General features: G+C 53.0%; 1 protein-coding gene across 2 annotated transcripts; it reads right to left on the reverse strand.

The window, feature by feature from the left end:
• Nucleotides 1–2,912: 2,912 nt before the first annotated feature.
• Nucleotides 2,913–16,183, reverse strand: THAP8 (THAP domain containing 8). 2 transcript variants are annotated; one of them, XM_037884536.2, is made up of 4 exons: nucleotides 15,962–16,183; nucleotides 14,011–14,203; nucleotides 11,566–12,660; nucleotides 2,913–5,025 (listed from the first exon to the last, which is right to left on the reverse strand). In XM_037884536.2, exons 1-4 carry the CDS (start codon nucleotides 16,138–16,140, stop codon nucleotides 4,879–4,881), a joined length of 1,614 nt encoding a protein of 537 aa, XP_037740464.2. In that variant the 5' UTR covers nucleotides 16,141–16,183; the 3' UTR covers nucleotides 2,913–4,878. The 2 variants fall into 2 exon arrangements, with proteins under 2 accessions (XP_037740464.2, XP_027686984.1); XM_027831183.2 differs by lacking the exon at nucleotides 15,962–16,183 and adding an exon at nucleotides 14,851–14,972.
• Between the last annotated feature and the right edge of the window lie 5,030 nt (nucleotides 16,184–21,213).

Here is a 21,213-nt window from a genome sequence, read left to right on the forward strand (position 1 = left end):
AAGCACGTATGGTGGATGCTAGTCAAGCATCCGATTGTTCTGGGGTCAGGTTAGCTTTTCCACGCAGACATTCTGCAACGAGAAGATCAATTTGCACATACGCAGCTCTTGTGGGAGCGAATACTGCAGCAGGGCAATGCTGCGCCCTGCCACCGTGTGCTGGAAAAACCTAGCAGCACCACACTAGCAAACTCAGAGCTAGGGCTGTATTCTAGCGAGGACCAGGTTCTCAAAGAATGGGACGTGCCCTTGAAGAACTCATTGGGGCGGGGGGTGCAGCCAGACCTTCCACTCGTTCCCCAGAGCCTCAGCTTTTGTATAAAGGGAAAAAATAAGTCTTTGGCGGTTACGCTTACAAAGGAAATATTCAAAATGTGAAGAGTGTGACTGATGCAGAGACTGCCTGAGTTTGCAGAGAGCCTGACGCCCTGGCAGAGAGAGGGTAACTGTTCTGAGCGTGACTGATGTTGCCGTAGCTCCATAGCACGGATGCTTCCCACATTGACGGAAGAGGAGTTTCTATTGATGTTGCTAATCCACCTCTCCAAGAGACGGTAGCTAGAATTCTTCCATTCACCTAGCCGGGCCTGCACTGGGGTTAGGTTGACCTAACTACAGCACTCAGGACAGGAGATTTTTCACAGCCCTGAGCGATGTAGCTAGGTTGACCTAATTTTAAGTCTGGACCAGCAGTAAGAGCAATCTGAGAGGGGAGAGCTGCTCCCAGCGTTACCAATTCAGAAGAGCTTGCCTGAGTTTGCAGAGAGCCTGTAACAATAGCTCTGATGTGGAGACTGCCTTACTGATTTCAACGGCTGCTAAGTCAATTATGTTTACAAGGCTTTATCCTGACTCGGAAAAGTGGACACACTTCAGTCAGGCTTAGCTGGCACGTGTTAGCAAAGCCAGCCCTAAACTCAGCTACTTTCCTTAGTCAAGGCAAAGCCTAAATGTCCCCATTGTTAGCTCTCATATGGTACTTCTCAGTAAATCCCAAGGAGATAGGTATCCTCAACCCCGAACTGAAGCACAGAGAAGGTGGGGCGACTTACCCAAGCTCACCCAGCAAGCAGAGTTGGGAATAGAACCAATATCTCCTGAGACCCAAGCCAGTGCATTATCCACTAGGCCTCCCTTAATTATTAACCATTCCCCTGCTCATCAACGCAGGTCAGAAAGGAGAGGGAGGCTCAAATTAAGAAGATCCACAACAGCATTTTGCAGAGAGCATGCGGGGTGGCAAGGAGACACATAAAGGACTAGCTGCAACCGATACGCTTGCGGGTGGGATTGTGTTTTCCTTACATGGAGCTTGTCATAAATATAAAGGGAAGGGTAATCACCTTTAAAATCCCTCCTAGCCAGAGGAAAAATCCTTTCACCTGTAAAGGGTTAAGAAGCTAAGGGTAATCTCGCTGGCACCTGACCAAAATGACCAATGAGGAGACAAGATACTTTCAAAAGCTGGGAGGAGGGAGAAAAACAAAGGGTCTGTGTCTGTCTGTGTGATGCTTTTGCTGGGGACAGAACAGGAATGGAGTCTTAGAACTTAGTAAGTAATCTAGCTAGGTATGTGTTAGATTAGGATTTCTTTAAATGGCTGAGAAAATAGCTGTGCTGAATAGAATGAATACTCCTGTCTGTGTGTCTTTTTTGTAACTTAAGGTTTTGCCTAGAGGGATTCTCTATGTTTTGAATCTAATTACCCTGTAAGGTATTCACCATCCTGATTTTACAGAGGTGATTCTTTTTTACTTCTATTAAAAGTCTTCTTATAAGGAAACTGAATGCTTTTTCATTGCCCTAAGATCCAAGGGTTTGGGTCTGTGGTCACCTATGCAAATTGGTGAGGATTTTTACCAAACCTTCCCCAGGAAGTGGGGTGCAAGGGTTGGGAAGATTTTGGGGGGAAAGACGTTTCCAAACGACGCTTTCCTAATAAAAAATAAACCCAGATAAATGTTTGGTGGTGGCGGTGGAAGTCCAAGGGCAAAGGGTAAAATAGTTTCTACCTTGGGGAAGTTTTAACCTAAGCTGGTAAAAGTAAGCTTAGGAGGTTTTCATGAAGGTCCCCGCATCACACAGACAGACACAGACTCTTTGTTTTTCTCCCTCCTCCCAGCTTTTGAAAGTATCTTGTCTCCTCATTGGTCATTTTGGTCAGGTGCCAGCGAGGTTACCTTTAGCTTCTTAACCCTTTACAGGTGAAAGGATTTTTCCTCTGGCCAGGAGGGATTTTAAAGGCGATTACCCTTCCCTTTATATTTATGGCAGAGCTCAACTTTCAAACGTCCGGGACCCACCCGGCTTCATGGTGTGATTTATAATGGGCTTTAGGGAACGTTCCTTTGGCAGAGAATGGCGTTAGCCCAAATAAAAAACGAAAGGGAACAAGCAGGAGTTTGCTGCAGGAGATGTAGCCATCCAAAAGTGCCTAGAGGGGATGGACTGCCCAGTGGTTCAGTGTGTCCCTATACTGCATATTGGAGCCTGCAGCAGCGATGCCCCCAAGCCCCAGCACAGATCCGGTAGCTCAAATCTGCCGGACAAAGGCTAGCAGGAACGCTTTGAAGATGCGAGCTCCAGCCCGAGATGCAACTTCAGAGCACTGTCTACATGGCACTTTTTGGAAAGCCAGAGCAAGCCTCACCAGCACATATCAGTCAAGCCAGGCTGGCAGGCTCCAAACCGCAGCGCAAACGTGCTCTCAGGCACTCTGCTCCAGTACAGACGTCATGTGGACCCAGGACCGGCGCCCCAGCTCCACACGCTGACAGCAGTGGCGTTATTCCTGATTTACACTGGGAGAGAGTGAGGAGGAAAAAATAAATAAATCAGACCCCTGATTTTAATACACCCAATAGGCTGGAAGGAAATGCTCCAGGGAGAATTTTTCACTGTGGAAACTGCACTTCTTTGTCATCATCATTCATTTTTATTAAAGCATTTTTTAACCAGGTACAAACACAATCTCTCTGGTGGAGAGACAAATCAAGATTTAAGCACGATGAGGTCCCCGTCCCTCCCCTCAACACATTCAACAAGATCTAAAATCGTGGTGTCGCCAGTCAACCTTTGATTCCGGCTGTTTCATTTGCAAACAATTGTATTAAAAATAAACTTAAATAAAAAAATAAAGTGGAAGAGAATTTATTCACACCCTCAGGAAAGAATCAAGTACACAGCTAGTCAGGGAAAGCCCCTGGCAACGGGACAACATGGTGTGGGGGGGTGGATAGCCTTGCTTTAAAGCCTTTGGAGGAGGAGCTATCCTTAGATCTAAACAAAGCTTTCTCTTCTACTGATAACTTGCAATTCAGGGACCAATCCTGCACCTACTCAAGTCAATGGGAGCTTTGCCATCATCCTCAATAGCAGCCGAATTGCTTAACTGCAGTGTCTTCCAAACAGGGAAGCAGATAGACAAGAGCTGGCTGCAATGCTAGGGCACCCAGCACAGAAGCCCCCATTGGAGTCATGGGTCAGGCTCTAAACATTCATGGATTGGGCTCAGAAAAAAGTGGGAGTCAGGAGACACCCCCATCTTTCCACCCCCACCCTCCAAAATCCCAGGTGCCCAACCCCTCTGCCAAATCCTTTATCAAGCTTTCTGATGACCCCAACTCCTGGCAACCACAAACCTCTCCGCAGAGCTAGTGCACACGTCCACGTTCCCTGAAGTGACTGGCCCTGCCCATCTCCCCAGCTGCTAAACCTGCACCATTACAAGCCTCCTACACAGTGTTGCCAACTCTCATGATTTTGTCCTGAGTCTCATGATAAATTATTATTTTCCTTAAAGCTCCAGCTCCTGGAGATGTGATGATTGCAGCCTTCATTCTTAAAGCAAAAGTAAGTTTCTAGCCCTCCTGGCTGGGGAGAAAGCTTCAAAATGCGACCCCAGGGCACCCTAAAGGCTCAAAAAGCAGAAGGCCAATAAAAAGAACCCCAAAGCCCTTATTTTTACATCATCTCAAGATTTGAAAGCCAAGCTCCTGATATTTTGGTGATGTTTTGAACATTTGGGGTTGGCACTACTGCCTAGAACAAGCCATTTAAATACCACGGCAAACTGCGCACACCCAGGATGCATGGGACCCTGGGGGGGAGCGGAGAGCCTTGTAAAGACAGTGTTTTGGGTGACAATGCAGCTGGCCAGTGTTAACTGATACACAGTCACACATCCCTCCAGGACCTCTGCAGCCCAGATCTGGGGCAAGCACTGGTATCCTCAAGATTTCCAGCCCGACTTTGCTGGTTCAGTCTGCTCGGTCCATTTCCCATCCGCACAGACACTTGTGCATAGGCAGAGAAATTTGTGCTAGGATTCCAAAGCATCAATGGGGGGAGGGCTTATACACAGGATGACCCGGGGAGGCAGAAGCCTCAGGGCCAGCAGCAAAGCAGAGATCTGACAGGAGGAGTTTTCAGCAGCTTAGGACGGGGTGAGTTGGCTTGGCTTATACACACCCCACTCATTTTTGTTGTCACTCAACCAGGCAGCCAGCTTATACGCAGGCAGAGCGAGTACACAAGTAAATACGGCTTTTAATCGGTGGTTATTAACCCGGTGACAGCAGGACCCCGCAGCTCAGATGCTCGGGGAGGTGGATACATGGACAAGCCAGTAACTCGATCCCCCCCCATGAGAAGACCCTATAGAAACAATCATTCCAACCTGAAACAAACCCACCTCTCCACTCCCCACAAAAATAAGGTGCCATGGCATTAAGGCCATTGAATACGCAGCTGCCGCATCACCGCCAGCAGCACGGGAGTCGCCGCTCCTGTTGCTGGGGAGAGAAGGACCTGGGCGATCCCTGAACGTGCAGCTCAGTGAAGCAGGGAGCGGAGGGCTCTAGAGGACGGGTCTCTGGGTTACTGCTCTTCCACGTGGATGATTGTCTCATTCCCTTCCTCTGGGAGCTGGGGAACAGCGTACACTAGAGCCCGGTCTTCCTCTTGGCAGATGATGGCAACCGTGCTGCCGCTTTCTGGCATCACCGCGCTGGACTGCAGGCAAGCCTGGGGGAAGAGCAAGACGGGAGGTTAAAGATTTTGCTTAGAGAGGTTTTCAGGCAGCGCTGCTTAAAGGACGGGAGGGGCCAGGGCTCAGAGGTGTACATCTAAGACTGCAATAAAAGACCCGCAGCACAGCCACGGCTTGCAGGGCTCAACATTGCAGTGTAGACGGTCAGGCTTGGGCTGGCGCCCAGACTCAAACCCACCAAGCGGCAGGTCTCAGAACCTGGGTTCCAGCCCGAGCATCTACACTGCCATTTTTAGCCCCGCAGCTCAAGTCAATGGACCTGGGCTCCAAGCCTCAGTGCCGTGGGTTTTTGCATTGCAGTGTAGACGCACCTTCTGGTGCTTGGCTGGCTGGTTCTTGCTCCTCAGCGTCAAGAAGGAATTTCCCCCCGGAAGGTCACATTGGCGGGGACCTCAGGGGGTTTTCACCAGCATGGGGTGCAGGTCACTTGCCGGGATGATCTGGGTCTATCTCATTGAAACATTTGCCTGTCACTGCTGGGGCCTTGGGCACCGGTGCCCCTCAGTCCCTCCTATTCGCTGCCTGTGGCACATGATAATCCAATCTCCTGCAAGCTGTAATATTTGGTCTAATTTCAGTGGCTGCGTTTAGCACACAGGTGCTGATGGTAGCCTGTGAGATACAGCAGATCAGTCTAGATGGTCTGGTGGTCCCTTCTGGCCTTACGCTCTCTGACTCTAGCTCCAGATCGCTCCTTAGATCCAGCCCCAGGGAACAGCAAATGAGTCGTTCCCGTCTGACAGCTGTTTGGTGGCCCATGGACAAAAGGAGTTTGGTTGCTATCGAACAAGAGTGCAGGAGCCAGAGGTGCACAAGCCAGAGGTGCACTTAGGCCCCTCATCAGCAGCCTCAGCAGAGAACCCAAGGGCTGATCGGACCCTGGGGGCTGAACTCTCCCCTCTGAGCCCTAGAAAGGGTCCTGCAGATCACAGAGAAAGGGGGCGACAGAGGAGTTCAGTCTCAGTGGCCTGTGCATTCCTTGGCTTCTCTGCCTAGGCTGCTGGGAAGAGGCCTGGTTTGTGGTGGGAACCGCAGGCAGAGATCGGAAACCTCCACTTGAACCGATGACCTAGAAGTGAAAGACGCTGCCTCTCTCCTAGTCAAGCCCACAAGCCATTCGACCCCACCCCAACTATTTCAGGGCTCATCAACATGGGGAAGTTATTCTGGAACAAGGCAGGGTATGGATTTCAAGTCCTATAGATATTCTGGAATAAGAGTATCCATATGGGAAGTTATTCTGGTCAGTTTCCCTGGGTAGACAAACCCTCAGGTCCACAGATCAGTAGTTTTTTTTTTTTTGTTTGTTTGTTTTTTTAAGGCTAGAAGGGACTACCACAATTATCTTAGTCTGGCCTGGGTAAAGCAGATCCTGTTCCATGCAACATAATTTTGCTTCAACTGCCTCTCCCATACCCCCTATTCCAAAATGCTACAGGAAAGCATGGAGGTAAACATACGCCAGGTCTCAGAGCAGCAGCCGTTTTAGTCTGTATTCACAAAAAGAAAAAGGAATCCTTGTGGCACCTTAGAGACTAACCAATTTATTTGAGCATAAGCTTTTGTGAGCTACAGCCCACTTCATCGGAATAAACATACTGTCATGCTGAAAGGGCTCAAGGCTGCCAGCGAGCAAACCTTGGATCCAAACACAATCACAGGCCCCACTGTAGCCAATGGGTGTGGCCAAGCACTCTTTTAGGCTAAACAGAAGGAGCAATCAAGCCACTTGATGGCAGCTGCAGACGAGAAAGGCTGACAGCCCAAGGGAACAGGCTGGATGGCACATCAGAGCTATGCCATGTAAACTGAGGAGGGGCCCTGGCTGCAGACACAAAAGCTAGGCAAGAGAGCCAGGGGAAGGAGCTGTGAGCGTGACCCTGATAGGAAGCAGAGAGATGGGATTTCTTGGGGACAGCCCGCTCTGGAGGGACAGACTTGAAGATGTATGAGCAAGGAAGATGCCTGTTTTGTTTGTACTGTATTCAGGGAATCAGCACTTGGTAGAGATAGTTGTATATAGACAAGATGACATCGTGAGTCTACCTGACTCGTAAAATCAATTTCTCATCCTAACAGAGACAACTCTGCCAGGCCCCCAACTTCCCAGCCCCACAATACAGTGTAGGCCAGTGGTTCTCAAACTTTTGTACTGGTGACCCCTTTCACACAGCAAGCCTCTGAGTGCAACCCCCCCTTATAAATTAAAAACACTTTTAAATACATTTAACACCATTATAAATGCTGGGGGCAAAGCACGGTTTGGGGTGGAGGCTGACACCTCGCAACCCCCCACATAATAACCTCGCGACCCCCTGAGGGGTCACAACTCCCAGTTTGAGAACCCCTGGTGTAGGCAATAAATTAAATCAAAGCCTCTGGTTTCAAGACCAGTATGAGTGAGCAGCAGGAAAAGATCCAACTTCAAGCTACGATCTGAGGAGGACTGGGGGATACAGTCCATCCACATGCATTTATCCAGTTCAATTAAAATGATCAAAAACAATAAACTGGTGAGTGAATTCCAATTGAGGATGAGGGGAAAGTTCAAAGTTAACAATTAAAATCCTCCTAAAACAAGAGCTGTGTGTGAATCTTTTTGCATCCGAGCCCAGCGACAGGGAGAGAATGGTGACTGAACAGACAGCCGAACAGATGTGCTAACAAAGAACCCAACACCACAGCCAATTTGGCACTTAAGGACAGACACAAGCCACTCCCACAATAGATGATTAGGCATGGAAGGTTATTGCACTAGTCAATGGAAAGATCGCCTAGTAGGGGCTCTGAGCAACCCTATCTCCATGGCACAAGGTATTAACAGCCTCTCAAGGGGCGGGGGAAGATACAGAGCTGTGAACACTACCAGATTTATTATCCATCTAGGGTACTTCTATAGTGCCCATCACCATAGTATCTGAGCATCTCACAATCTTTAGTGTATTTCCCGCCACAAGACCCCTGTGAGGCTAAGTGACTTGCAACAGGTCATACAGGGGGTTTGTAGCTGCACAGAGAATTGCACTTGGGTCTCCCATACTGGCACCCTAACCATGGGGCCACCGTGCCTTCTTGCTAGTACTATTTGCAAGAACTGGCTCCTATGACGGTGAGGAAGCTATGTATTGGTTGATTTTATGACACTGCTGTATCACTGAACGCCTCGGTGTATGTGGGTTCCACCATCTGCTCCCAGGGCTGTAGCATGTCTCTTCCAGACCAGGGACAACGGAGACTTATTAACCTGAATGGCTCTCATTCAATTGGGAGTGCGCCTCAGGACCAGGCGCTGGCTGAAGCTAAGAGGACTGGTTTTCTCCAGCACCTCTGCGGGGGCCTTGGGTTTGGAACACTGGAATTTCCCAGAAGGGGAGAAACAAAGAAACTGGATGTTATTGCTAAGCCATATGAACTCAGAGACCATAGAGAGGAAAAAAAGGGACACACTTTCATAGCAGAAGACAGCTTTTCTGACTGCAGTACCACTCAAGGTCAGAGAAGCTCGCTGGAGAAGAAAGAGAGCAAGAGTAGGGTTCAGAACAGAAGCCGTGAGTTGCAGGAGGAGGGTCCTAGACACCTGTTTTTTATTGTGTGTCATTTCCCTGCCCCAGAAGTCAATAAAAGGTGCCACTTACTTTTCGACTCTGATCTAAGTCCAAAGAAGTTTCAGAGAGGTGAGGAAACTGATGCAGGGAATGCGTGGAGGTGTGTGTGTTTTGTCTGGATCGGTATATCTCTTGGGCCATCTCAAGCAGCGAGTGATTGTTTTAGAATCCCTGTTTGCAAAGCCTCTGTATTGTGTCAACGGTCACATGTCCCTGAGGAGTTCAAAGGCAGAGAGGCCACCAGGTTGGAAACCTTATGTTTCCAGACCCTTATAGTTGCCTTTAGTTTGAATCTTTACCTCGAGCTTTAATGTGGTTTTACTGTAGACGTATCTAAGGAGAGTGCTGAACTGAGAAGCCACTGAACAGGGGTGCACTGCTTCCACACAGACAGCGGATTGGCGCACCCTGCAGGCATCCAGAAAATAGGGGACTGGGCACTCACATGTAACAAAGTGGGGTGTGTAAACTGCTAGCCTGCATTGGGAAAGAGGGGGCTCCTGGAGCCCAGAGCAGTGCACCTGTGTTGCCAGCAGCTGGTGGCTGGGGAGAGTTTCCCCTGGTGTGGCACAGGTAACCAGGTGGTAGTATTCACCCCGGTCATCCTGGGTAATGTTGAAAAGTGCATCACTCCCCCTACCAAGGTACCTCCATCATCACCCCAGCAGGGTAGAGGGGGTGCTTGGTCCCAATGGCCCGATGGATTCTGGGCCAAGGCGATGTGGGAGTTAGTGGTTTGGCTTGGCACACAGACCCCTCCTCGCTGCAAAAGACCTCTCCCCTCACTTCTCCTCACACAGGGACAGCCAGACAGGCTGGCAGATGGGAACAACTTTCCAACGCTTGTTGTAGCCTTGATTCCCATAGCAGCGACACCACCATTAGGAACAGACACCGGGCCACCCAGTCACCAGGACAGCATACCAGGCCACATCCTTCCCTGGAGCTGTTCCACAGAGCAGAGTGAAGCCAGCTGGATGAATCTGGCCCCACATACGGTATAAAGTAGGGAACAATAGGCTATACGGTCTGTCCCCCACCCACCTAAGCAGGAAAAAATCCCACCCCTTGTATCCCCACATGAGGCACTCAGAGCATCCTGCTCAGGCTGTTTGTGAGTATCAAACATGGGACCCCTAGCTCTAACTTCATGAGTTGCTACTGCTTGAGCTAAAGGTCCGTATCTGCATTCTCTACGGGACATAGCCACTAGGTAGAACAGAACGGTGTTCCAGTGGCTAGAGCACTGCTTAGGAGACCCAGGTTCAATTCCCGGCTCTGCCACAGGCTTCCTGTGTGACCTCCGGCAAGTCACTTAGCCTCTCAGAGCCTCAGTTCCCCATCTATACAATGGGGACAAGAGCCCTGCCCCACAGGATTTTAAAGATTGTGAAGTGCAGAGATACTACCATGACAGTACCTACGGCTATGTCTACACTGCAGCCACAGGTTTGTCTTGGAGACGTACTCCAGCTAGCCCGCAGTGCCACATCCCGACTTCAAGAGTGCAACTAGCACAGGTACCTCCACACAAATTGCAATCATCCCCATGTACGCATACATGTGTGACCCAGGGACCTCATGGTGCCAACTGACAGAGGGCTACAGGGATCTCCGGAGTCTGGTATTTACATTCTAGTTCACCAAAGGTCCATGTCAGGGTCTACTGAAAGTGTGTCATATACTGGTCCTCTTGATCATTGTAAGATGGATGTACAGGGGATATTTAAGGAGTTATGTTTCTGTAGAATAACTGGATAAGAAACATTTCTCTCTCTGGTCTGGCTTGTCAAATGCTAAGAGAGGGATGTGCCATCAAAGAGAAAGCAGCACAGGAAAAAACAAGCTACAGGGGGTTTATCCTGTTTGCAAACAATGGTTTGGGGGACTATTTCTAGGGGGTGCCTATGAACCTCCATTAGTCCTTCAATCTGTAAGAACAAGCTGTCAGTGGGATTGATTTTATGAGAAGCGGTCTCAAACCTACTGGCTGAAAATGCTGGGGAAAGGACTTGGGGTAGGCTATCTTGTAGGACAGTAGTTCTCAACCAGGGGTCCAGGGTCCCCTAAAGGGCCACTAGCAGTTTTCAGGGGGTCCACCAAGCATGGCTGGCATTAGACTCACTAGGGCCCAGGGCAGAAAGCCAAAGTCCTGCCACCCAGGATTGCAGCTCGGGTCCCTGAGTCCTACCATCCAGGGCTGAAGCCAAAGCCTGATCAACTTAGCTTCGTGGGGGTCCCGGCAATTGCCCTCCTTGCTACGCCCCTAACATTGGCCCTGGCTTTTATACGCAGAAAAACCATTGTTGTGGGACAGCTGGACTGTGGAGTTTTTATAGCATGCTGGGGGGGCCTCATAAAGAAAAGGGTTGAGAGCCCCCGCTGTAGGAAGTATGAAAACGCCTTGTGTGAATTAAATATAATCTCTCGAAAGTGTGTTATGATTTTGTTTCATATGTTTCCAATATTCCGACCCACTATCACGGGAATCTTTGTCCTTGGATGCTGAACCGATTCTTGTTTTTACTATATAGATACCTACGCGGTGGGTGTGTGTGTGTGTGTGTGTGTGTGTACTAAAGTGGTGTCCAGAGTTGCATCTTACAAGCTGGAGTGGACTTCTCCTTTGACAGAACTTGTAGATTTGCTGTTCCCAGTGTTCAGAGGAACAGGGCTAGGCCCACGGCAAGATGACATGTGCCTATTGCTTACCTGCGTGGAGAAAGAGGGGCCTGCAGAGGCCTGGAAGGCAGCACTTGTGCTCCCGAGGCTGGTAGTTTCAGGAAGCCAACCCACAGCAGGGACAGACAAGACTCCCTCATGCTAAGGGCAACTGGTGGAGAGGGACCCGGCAAGCATCAGAACATACCCTTAGACAGGCAGACAGAGCTTAGACACGCGCCAACCTACCATCTCCAGCAGCTTGAGCTTCTCCTCCGACACCAGGCTCTCCTTCCTCAGCTGCTCCACTACGCCCTCCATGGCTTCCAGTTTGGTGCAGTGACGCCGATGTCGCTGCTGCAGCACCTTGACCTTCTTCTGTAGGCCCATCACCAGGTCGACCAGCTGCTGGGTGGTTAGCTCGTTCTTGTGGTAGCGGTGCTCCTCGAGCTGCTCCTCCAGGGTTTCGGCACAAAGCTCCACCTCGATGGTGGAGGAGTCGTCGTCGTCATCCAGGGAGCCGGCGGCATAGTTCGACACGATGGGCACCGTGGAGACAATGGGCACCGTCAAGGCTGAGGACAACACAGTCTCGGGAGGCGACGCACTGGACGTCAGCGGCCCCATGGCACCGGAGGTCACCACTGGCGCGGTGGGGATGGTCTCGAAATATGCCACCATCTGGGTGGTCGACACCTGCAGAGAGCTCAAGACAGCTGCGGTGGATGGGTCGGTTTCCAGAAGGGGCTGGATGGACACGTTCTCAATGAAGAGGGTGCCCTGGTCTGCGATCTCCTGTGGGTCCACCGTGGCCACCAAGGTATGCGGCTGATCAGCAGCGAAGGTGCCCTCAGGCTGGTCCACCACAGCAGCATCCTCACAAGAGACCATGATCTCTGTGGCAAACTGCTCAGGCACGTCCGCCACGAAAGAGTCCGGTGAAGCCTCAACGGAGAAATCTACACACTGGTCCATGGCGGGAGGAAACGGCTGGCCCGAGAGATGGATGGGGATGGACTCTACGCCCTCCGTGGGCGAGGCCATGGCCAGGGCCACAGCGTTGAGCGGCTCCACGATCTGAACGAGAGGCATCAGGTTCACCGCCCCGACCAGAGGGGAGGAGAGGGCATGGAGGTCCAGATCCGAGACAGAGGGCTGGGTTTCCACGTAGATCGGGGCTGAGGACAGACCTGGGTCGATAGCTATGGCGAGAGCTTCCAGTGTATCCTGAGTGGGGTGGGCAGCCACGGCTTGTGGCCCCTGCAAGGTCCTGTCCATGCTGGTCTCAACGATTAGCTTCTTGGTCTGTGTTTCGCATGGAGGCCTGGCAAGATTCTCCCTTTTCTGCAAGCCACCAAAGAAACAACATGTGTTTGCCTCTGAATGACAATGCAGAGGTGAGGGGGCCCAATTACCTGCCCTGCTTGAGGCAGGAGGAAGAGGTGGCTAGCAGTTCCCTTTGCATTCCCCTATGCTGCGGGAGAGCCTTATCTGGCTTCCAACGTCAATTACAGCAGCCTCAGAGCTGCTCTAAGTTATGCTCTTTTTCCTATAGGCCCTGGGGAGCAGAGGATGGACACAGCACAGTGCTCTCTGGCCACCCCCTCACACACACACACACACACATTGCTGTGTGCTCTGGCCGTGCCCTGATCTATCCCCACGCCAGGTGTTATAAGCAGGACCCTTACACCTGCTCTGTGCCAGCTGGGGAGGCCTCTGACACAAGAGGGAGGCTCAAGCAACCGTTTCTGCTCACTTTCGGGCCCCTTTGCACTCCTGAATAGTGCAAAGTGGCTTTAGGTTTTCCAACAGGCCTGATTCTCAACTGCATTACTAGCTGCCATTCCCCGGGGGGCTTTGCAGGGACTGCCCTGAGTCATCAATCCAGCCCCCTCTCCAACACCTTGCACAAGCATGCATAGTCAGACAGAGCCACATGCTCCTCACCTCCCACTCCTATGTTCCGATTAGGCAATTATTTCCTCCATTGCTATTAGCCTTTGTTAAGTCACATGACAGAGCTGTTTACTCTCAAGCTGTTTGCTCTGGGAGTGACAGACTGTCAATAGCCTGTTGAACCAGGGGCAGGTATAGGCAGGTCACCTGACAGTGACTAGGCTGGTTTCTGATCATCTTGCCAGATTCATACAAGTAATAAAAACACAGTGACTCAAGCACGTCTCAAGGGGCTCAAAGCTTCACAGTCCCCTCAGGAAGCGGTCAATATCATTCTTCCTATTTTACAGATGGGACAACTAGGCTACAGAGAGGGGAAGAGACTTGTCCAAGGTCACACAGAGTCAGTAACAGAGTTGGGAACAGCATCCAGGAGCCCCGAGTCCCCAGGTCCCCCATGTTCTAACCACTGGACCCCACTCCCAGGGCTGAGAGTAGAACCCAGGAGCTGCATTCCAGTCCCTGCTGCTCTAGCCGCTAAACCCCATTCCCAGGGTCGGGAATATAACTCGGAAGCCCTTACTTTGAGTCCCTTCATACTTCTGTACCTCAGTTTCCCCAACTATAAGTATGGGAATAATTTCTTCCCAGAGTAAAGAATAGAGCTCAGTCCGCTACACTAGCTACTCAGCCACGCTCCTCCCAAGTCAGCTATTTTGTAAAACTCTCTCCCAAGCATCCCCCACTGAGTTCACTCTGGAAAGTCCCCATATCAGTCGATGACCAGAGACTTACCAGGGGGTTTTCAGACAGTTGAAAGATGGTGGGGACAGCATCAGGCTTTAGATAGCGAACCCCCCACCTGTATTCGAAACACGACGGAGCAAAGTGCTCGCTGCATAAATGCTGGTATCTGGTGGGTACCCACTTCTCTTGGTTCATCTGAGAGAGCCATTGTTGGAGTCGTTCTGGGTTATGCAAGGGAAACCTGCATGGACATCAGAAGAGGTCTTCAGTGACAACCAAACCTCACGCTGTCACGGCCACATTCAGCCTCTGATCTCCAAGCAACCCACAAACATTCACTGATTTAGCTTCACAGCCCCCTTTGAGGCAGGTCCGTGTTATGATTCCCATTTTACAGATGGGGAAATGGAGTGACAGAAAGGTGATGAGCTTGCCCAAATTCAAGCAGTGAGTCACCAGTCTAGCTAGGAAAAGGACCTAAAAGTCCTGACTCCCTGAGCACTGCTCTTGGCCCATATGCTATCAAATATGCAAGCAGATAACAGTGATTAGAGAGGTGGCAGCAGACACCAGGATTCGGCTGGCAGGGCCTGAATATCAACCCCAGGGCAGTGCTAAGTTCCAAATATTTGACACCCTGCTCTTCTCCCCCTACACCCCAGGGCAGCAGGTGCATGGGCTCAGCCAAACACCAGTAAAACAGATACAGTGAAAGAGTCTCCTGCTCTCCAGCACATTTCCCTGCCCCATTCCAATACCTTACAGTGCCTAGGGCCTATTAGCCATGGCTACTCCCTAGTGTTGTAAGCATCCCTGTAACCATACGGCACCTGTCACTCACTGCTATTAAATAAAGGGCCCGCCTACCCTGAAAATAATATACAGTACCTGGCAACACCCACCACGTGGCACATACCGATATGACAGCATCATCCTGCTACTGGGGGAGGGGAATTTCATGCACTTCACCCCTGTAAGGCCCACTCCCCACGCCAACTGTGCTCCCCCTCACCCCACTGCCTCCTGCCCCCCAGACCACCCCCTCCACTGTGTCCCGCCCCCTCCTCTCACTGCCTCCTGCCCCTCCCCACCACCTCCTGCCCCTTCCACAGTCCTCCCCCTCACCCCACTGCCTCTTGCTCCCCAGACTTCCCCCCACTGCATCCCACCCCCTCACCTCACTGTCTCCTGCTGCTTCCTATCCCCCCCAACTCCTGCCTGTTCCATGGTCCTCCCCCTCACCCCATTGCCTCCTACCCCCCAGACGGCCCCTGTCCAGCCCCCTCCACAGTCCTCCTCCCCACCCCACTGCCTCCTGCTCCCCACTGTGTCTCACCCCACTGCCTCCTGCTCCCCAGTATCCCGCCCCCTCACCTCACTGCCTCCTGCCCCGCACCACCACATCCTGCCCCTTCCACGGTCCTCCCCCTCACACCACTGCCGCGTGCCCCCCCAGACTGCCCCCACTGCATCCCACCCCCTCACCCTCACCCCACCGCCTCCTGCCTCCCACGGTCCTCCCCATCACCTCACTGCCTCCTGCCTCCCCAGACTGCCCCCCACTGCCTCCTGCCCCCCACCACCTCCTGCCCCTTCCACGGTCCTCCCCCTCACCTCACTACCTCCTGCCTCCCCAGACTGCCCCCCACTGCCTCCTGCCCTCCCACCCTCACCCCACCGCCTCCTGCCCCTTCCACGGTCCTCCCCCTCACCTCACTGCCTCCTGCCCCCCCAACTGCCCCCCACTGCCTCCTGCCCCCTCACCCTCACCTCACTGCCTCCTGCCCCCCCAGACTGCCCCCCACTGTCACCTCCTGCCCCCTCATAGCCCTCCCGCTCCATAGTCCCCCACCTGCTCCGCCCCCCTCCAGGCCGGCGCCCGCCCCCTGTCCCGCGTTGCTCGCGGGGGGGGGGAAAGGGGGGCGAGAGCGCCGCGCGCGTGACACCCCGGACCGGCGCGTGACGCGTCCTGACGTCACGCCGCGCCCGCGGGACTGACCTATAGAAGCTGAGGCGCTCGCGGCCCGGCCGGCGCTGCCCGGCCGAGTTGGAGCAGTTCGGCGCCCGGCAGTACTTGGTCATCGCCGCTCGGCCGCCCCAGCGCCGGGCTGGCCCCCAACTCCCACGTGACACGCGCCGCGCCACGCACGCGAGGCGACGTCGTGCGTCCCCACGCATAACCCCCACCCGCCGGCGCGCGTGCTGCGCTGCGCGGCGCAGCAAGGTGGAGGGGGCGGAGGAAGGAGGAGGGACCTGGGATGGGGGGGTTGCTATGAGAGGGGCGGAGCTAGGGGGTGTCACCCTAGGAGGGAGGAGGGGCCTAGGATGGGGGGGTGCTATGAGAGGGGCGGAGCTAGGGGGGTGTCACCCTAGGAGGGAGAAGGGGCCTAGGATGGGGGGTTGCTATGAGAGGGGCGGAGCTAGGGGGGTGTCACCCCAGGAGGGAGAAGGGGCCTAGGATGGGGGGTTGCTATGAGAGGGGCGGAGCTAGGGGGGTGTCACCCTAGGAGGGAGAAGGGGCCTAGGATGGGGGGTTGCTATGAGAGGGGCGGAGCTAGGGGGGTGTCACCCCAGGAGGGAGAAGGGGCCTAGGATGGGGGGTTGCTATGAGAGGGGCGGAGCTAGGGGGGTGTCACCCCAGGAGGGAGGAGGGGCCTGGGATGGGGGGGTTGCTATGAGAAGGGCGGAGCTAGGGGGTGTCACTCCAGGAGGGAGGAGGGGCCTGGGATGGGGGGGTGCTATGAGAGGGGCAGGGGCGGAGCTAGGGGGTGTCACCCCAGGAGGGAGGAGGGGCCCGGGATGGGGGGGGGTTGCTATGAGAGGGGCGGAGTTAGGGGGTGTCACCCCAGGAGGGAGGAGGGGCCCGGGATGGGGGGGTGCTATGAGAGGGGCGGGGGCGGAGCTAGGGGGTGTCACCCCAGGAGGGAGGAGGGGCCCGGGATGGGGGGGTTGCTATGAGAGGGGTGGAGCTAGGGGGTGTCACCCTAGGAGGGAGGAGGGGCCTGGGATGGGGGTTCACCCTGGAGGTGGGGGCTAAATTAGGGGTCTTGGGCTGGAGGGGTCTCCTTGGGAGTGTTGAGGTGGGGGTGTCACCACAGAAGGGAGGTGGGGTCTGAGCTAGTGGGGCATTGCTCTAAAAGGAATGAAGGGCAGCGAAGAGGGAGGGATTAGAGTTAGAGGTGACCAAATAATTGATTTTTCAGTTCTGTGGCTTTCAGAAGAGCGCTGTGTGCATTTCTTTGCACAGCACAGCTAGAGGTCCCCATAAAAAAGCCACTGTCAGGAATTCCCGGTTGATTTGCTCACAAAGGGTTGCACCTTGAGGTCTTTACTGGATCCAACTCTAGATGAAGTTTCTGGGAGTTTTGCATGAGTGTAAATCAAAGCCTGATCTGCACATAAGAATTTTGCTCGCATAGCTCTAATGCTGAGGACAAAGTGTGTGTGTTTGGGGCGGGGGGGACTCACACCCTTGGTTGACATTGCTCTGTGGCAAAAGCCCTAGACTAGATGCAGTTACACTGGCAAAAAAGTCCATTTTTTAAACGTATAGCAGTTTGAGGACAGGTATAAACTATATCTCTCCTAGGGGGTTTGCCACCATAGTTATGCTTCCTAGGGGGGACAACATCTCTGTATTTTAGAAAGGGTTTTCAAAAATTGCCTCTTGACTATGCTTGCACTCAGAGCATGTTAGCGGTCTACGGTCCTGCCAAAGTGCTCCTAGTCTGGACGCAGGTATACTGGCAAAGCTGTGCTTTGTGCCTGTATAGGAACCCACAGCCCCATGGGTAAAACAAGCACAGTTTTGCTGGTGTAACTGTGGCTATGCTACAGACTCTGCTGCCCCTGCTCTGTTGGTCCAGGACGTGAAGAGATGTGATTCCCTGACTGGCGGAAGACTGTACTATAGACCTGGCCTTCGTCTCCCAAGTGATTCTCCTACCTCACTCCAGCTCCAAGTGACTTTCCATGAGATTTCTGTTCCTAAGGCCTGGTCTACATTAGTGTTCTCTCTAATTTTTTACATCTATGTGCGGAATAAATTTTGTTATGTGCAACCATATGGAGGTGATGGGTGGGGCCGAGAGGGTCGGAGTGTGGGAGGGGGCTCAGGGCTGGGGCAGACGGTTGGGGTGTGTGCAGGGGTGAGGGCTCTGGTTGGGGGTACATAGGTGAGGGCTGCGGGGTGAGGCTGGGGATGAGGGGTTCAGGGTGCAGGAGAGGGTTCAGGGTTAGGGCAGAGGGTTGGGGTGTGGAGGGATGAGGGTTCTGGCTAGGGGTGAAGGCTCTGGGGTGTGGCCAGGGATGAGGGGCTTGGCATGGAGGCTGCTCCGCGGCTGCAGTGGGAAGAGAAGGCTCCTCTCCCCGGCAGCTCTGGCAGGGCTGTGGAAGGGCTCCTCTCCCCACCTGCCTGCATGGCCCTTGAGACCCTGCTGTGCAGCCGCATGGCTGTGCAGCTTACAGGGAACTTAGGGACTCTACACTACAGAGTTAGGTCAATGCATGGCAGCTTACATCAGCCTAAGTATGGAAGTGTCTACAGTTAAACTTATGCTCAAATAAATTGGTTAGTCTCTAAGGTGCCACAAGTACTCCTTTTCTTTTTGCGAATACAGACTAACAAGGCTGTTACTCTGAAACCCATTGTTTTATATAGAATTTAACACTCCTCACAACTAGCGTTTAATTCAGCACGTGCTATATACAGTAATGCATCATGTGTGAAGGCACGGTGACATCTCGAAAGATGAGCTGTGGCCATTAATTGTATCATGTCCTCAAGAGCCTGGAACAGGTCCTTATACAGCTTTTCTGCATTGGTCTCTGGCCAAGATTTCCAGGCAGTGCAGACCACTGCAGTCCAGTTACCTCTGATTCTATAGAAAAAGCCACAGTGCACTGCTGCCAACCAGGTTGGCTGAAAGCACAAAATTCTCATCTCGACTCTTATCCTGAGCCTGCAATGTGACTCCAACTCCCTTCATAGGTTCCACCTGTTCGCCCCAGAGTCCTCCTGACGGTGGGAGCTCTGGTTTCCCAGTTAGAGATCTATGGAAAACAATGCCAGCCTCTCCATGTCTTCCCCATCCTGTGAGGCCCGAGTTTAGTCAGAGTCCCTCCAGCATAGGGTTGCCAACTTTCTAATTGCACAAAACTGAACACCCTAGCCCTGCCCCTTCCCTGAGGCCCTGCCGCCCGCTCACTACATTCCCCCTCCCTTGGTGGCTTGGTCTCCCCCACCCTCACTCACTTTCACTGGACTGGGGTGCAGGTGAGGGTGAGGGCTCTATCTAGGGGTGCAGGCTCTGGGGTGGGGCCAGAAATGAGGGGTTCAGGGTGCAGGAGGGGGCTCTGGGCTGGGGCAAGGAGATGGGGTGTGGCAAGGGATGAGGGCTCTGGCTGGAGGTGCAGGCTCTGGGGTGGAGCCAGGGATGAGGGGTTTGGGATGCAGGAGGGGGCTCCAGACTGGGGGGTGGGGCAGAGGGGTTATGGGTGTGGGAGGGGGCTCTGGGCTGGGACAGGGGGTTGAGGTGCGGGCTTATCTCCAGTGGCTCCTGCGCAGCGGGGGGGCTATGATAGGCTTCCTGCCTGTCCTGTCTCCACGCTGCGCCCTGGAAGCGGCCAGCAGGTCAGGCACCTAGGCAGAGGGGTGGCAGGCGGCTCTGCACGCGGCACTACTCTTGCCCACAGGCATTGCCCCCACAGGTCCCATTGGCCATGATTCCTGGCCAATGGGAGTGCAGAGCTCGTGCTTTGGGCGGGGGCAGCACGCAAAGCCCCGTGGCCCCCCCGCCTAGGAGCTGGACCTGCTGGCCGCTTCCAGGGCACAGCGCAGAGCCAGGACAGGTAGGGACTAGCCTGCCTTAGCTCTGTTGCACTGCCGACCGGACTTTTAACAGCCTGGTCGGCAGTGCTGACCAGAGCCGCCAGGGTCCCTTTTCGACCGGGTGTTCTGGTCAAAACCAGACACCTGGTCACCCTACTCCAGCAGGGTCTTCTGTTTCTGGTCGCTAGCTAGATTAAAGGTATGTCTACATGTACTGCAATCACAGCTCCGCGCAGTGTAGATATCCCCTTGGCTTAGACAGCGTTCATCTTCTTAAACATGGCCTCTTTTTTGCCCCTGTGCTTGGGCAGCACCAATCCCTCCAGTAGGCTTCTGGGCAGAGAGTGAGTCAAAGTCAATGCTGGCACCAAACGTGTTGTTCCACCATTCAATGCTCACGGCACTCGATTGCTCTGTTACAGCTTCCCGGATGTGGTTTCTCCGTCAAGCGTCTCCTACAACAGCGAATGCTCCAAGCCCAGCTAGAGATTGTGTTCAGGTGAGAGGTTGAACTATAACGTAGCAACCGCAAACCCAAAATGGAATTCATATACTGACACACATGTATCCCCCAAATCTGTCACGGCCTGGTCACTTAATCCTCCACGCACTAGGCTGATAATTCAGTGCAGGTGGGTCAGAGCCCAACTCTCCTGAAAGGGCCAGCCCACCCTGTCACAGCCCCTTTGAAGAATCTCAAGTTTGGCCTCCTTCCCCCCACTAAAAAACAGAGTTATCCAAAATCAATAGTCACTTTTGCAAACCTTGGCTCCTGACTCTCAAGTCATGGGCTCTGATCATTAGACAACACTCCCTCTGCCATGCCTCTGCTTTATCACCTATAATCATAACAACATCCAGCTCTTATCATCCATAGCTCTCAAAGCGCTTTACAGAGGTCACTATCATTATCTTCATTTTACAGATGGGGAAACTGAGGGACATCGGAGGGAGGCCCAGATCCTCAGAATTATTTTGGTGCCTAAGTCCCACTGATGGCAATAAGAGTTAGGCACCTAAATATACCTTGGAGGATCTGGGCTGAAGTAACTTGCCCAAGGTCTCATGAGTCCCAGTCCAGTGCTCTGTCCCCTAAATTCCCACTTCGCTGCAAAGTAGCTACTGCTGTCAGAGCTCAGCTTTTTATGAAAAAATTAAGTGATGGCAGCTGAACCTGGGCAGTAGGGAAAGGCCAGGGAGTGTGGTCTGTTGTGAAATTCTTGAAGCTAGCCTTGGTGCCTAGCTATCCCAATGATTAGGCCCTAGGAGATTCCTTGACTGTTGGTGCCACTGATGCAAACAGCACAGGTGTAGCTGTAAACAGATAAATACACAGACCAGCTACTCAGCTTTATTGAGTTCCCTCTGCCTTGCCTTTACCCCCCTAACTGTTAAGTTTTTATACCTCAAATCTAGCTTAG

The sequence above is a fragment of the Chelonia mydas genome, chromosome 23 (genome assembly GCF_015237465.2).
Source record: "Chelonia mydas isolate rCheMyd1 chromosome 23, rCheMyd1.pri.v2, whole genome shotgun sequence".
NCBI lineage: Eukaryota > Metazoa > Chordata > Testudines > Cheloniidae > Chelonia > Chelonia mydas.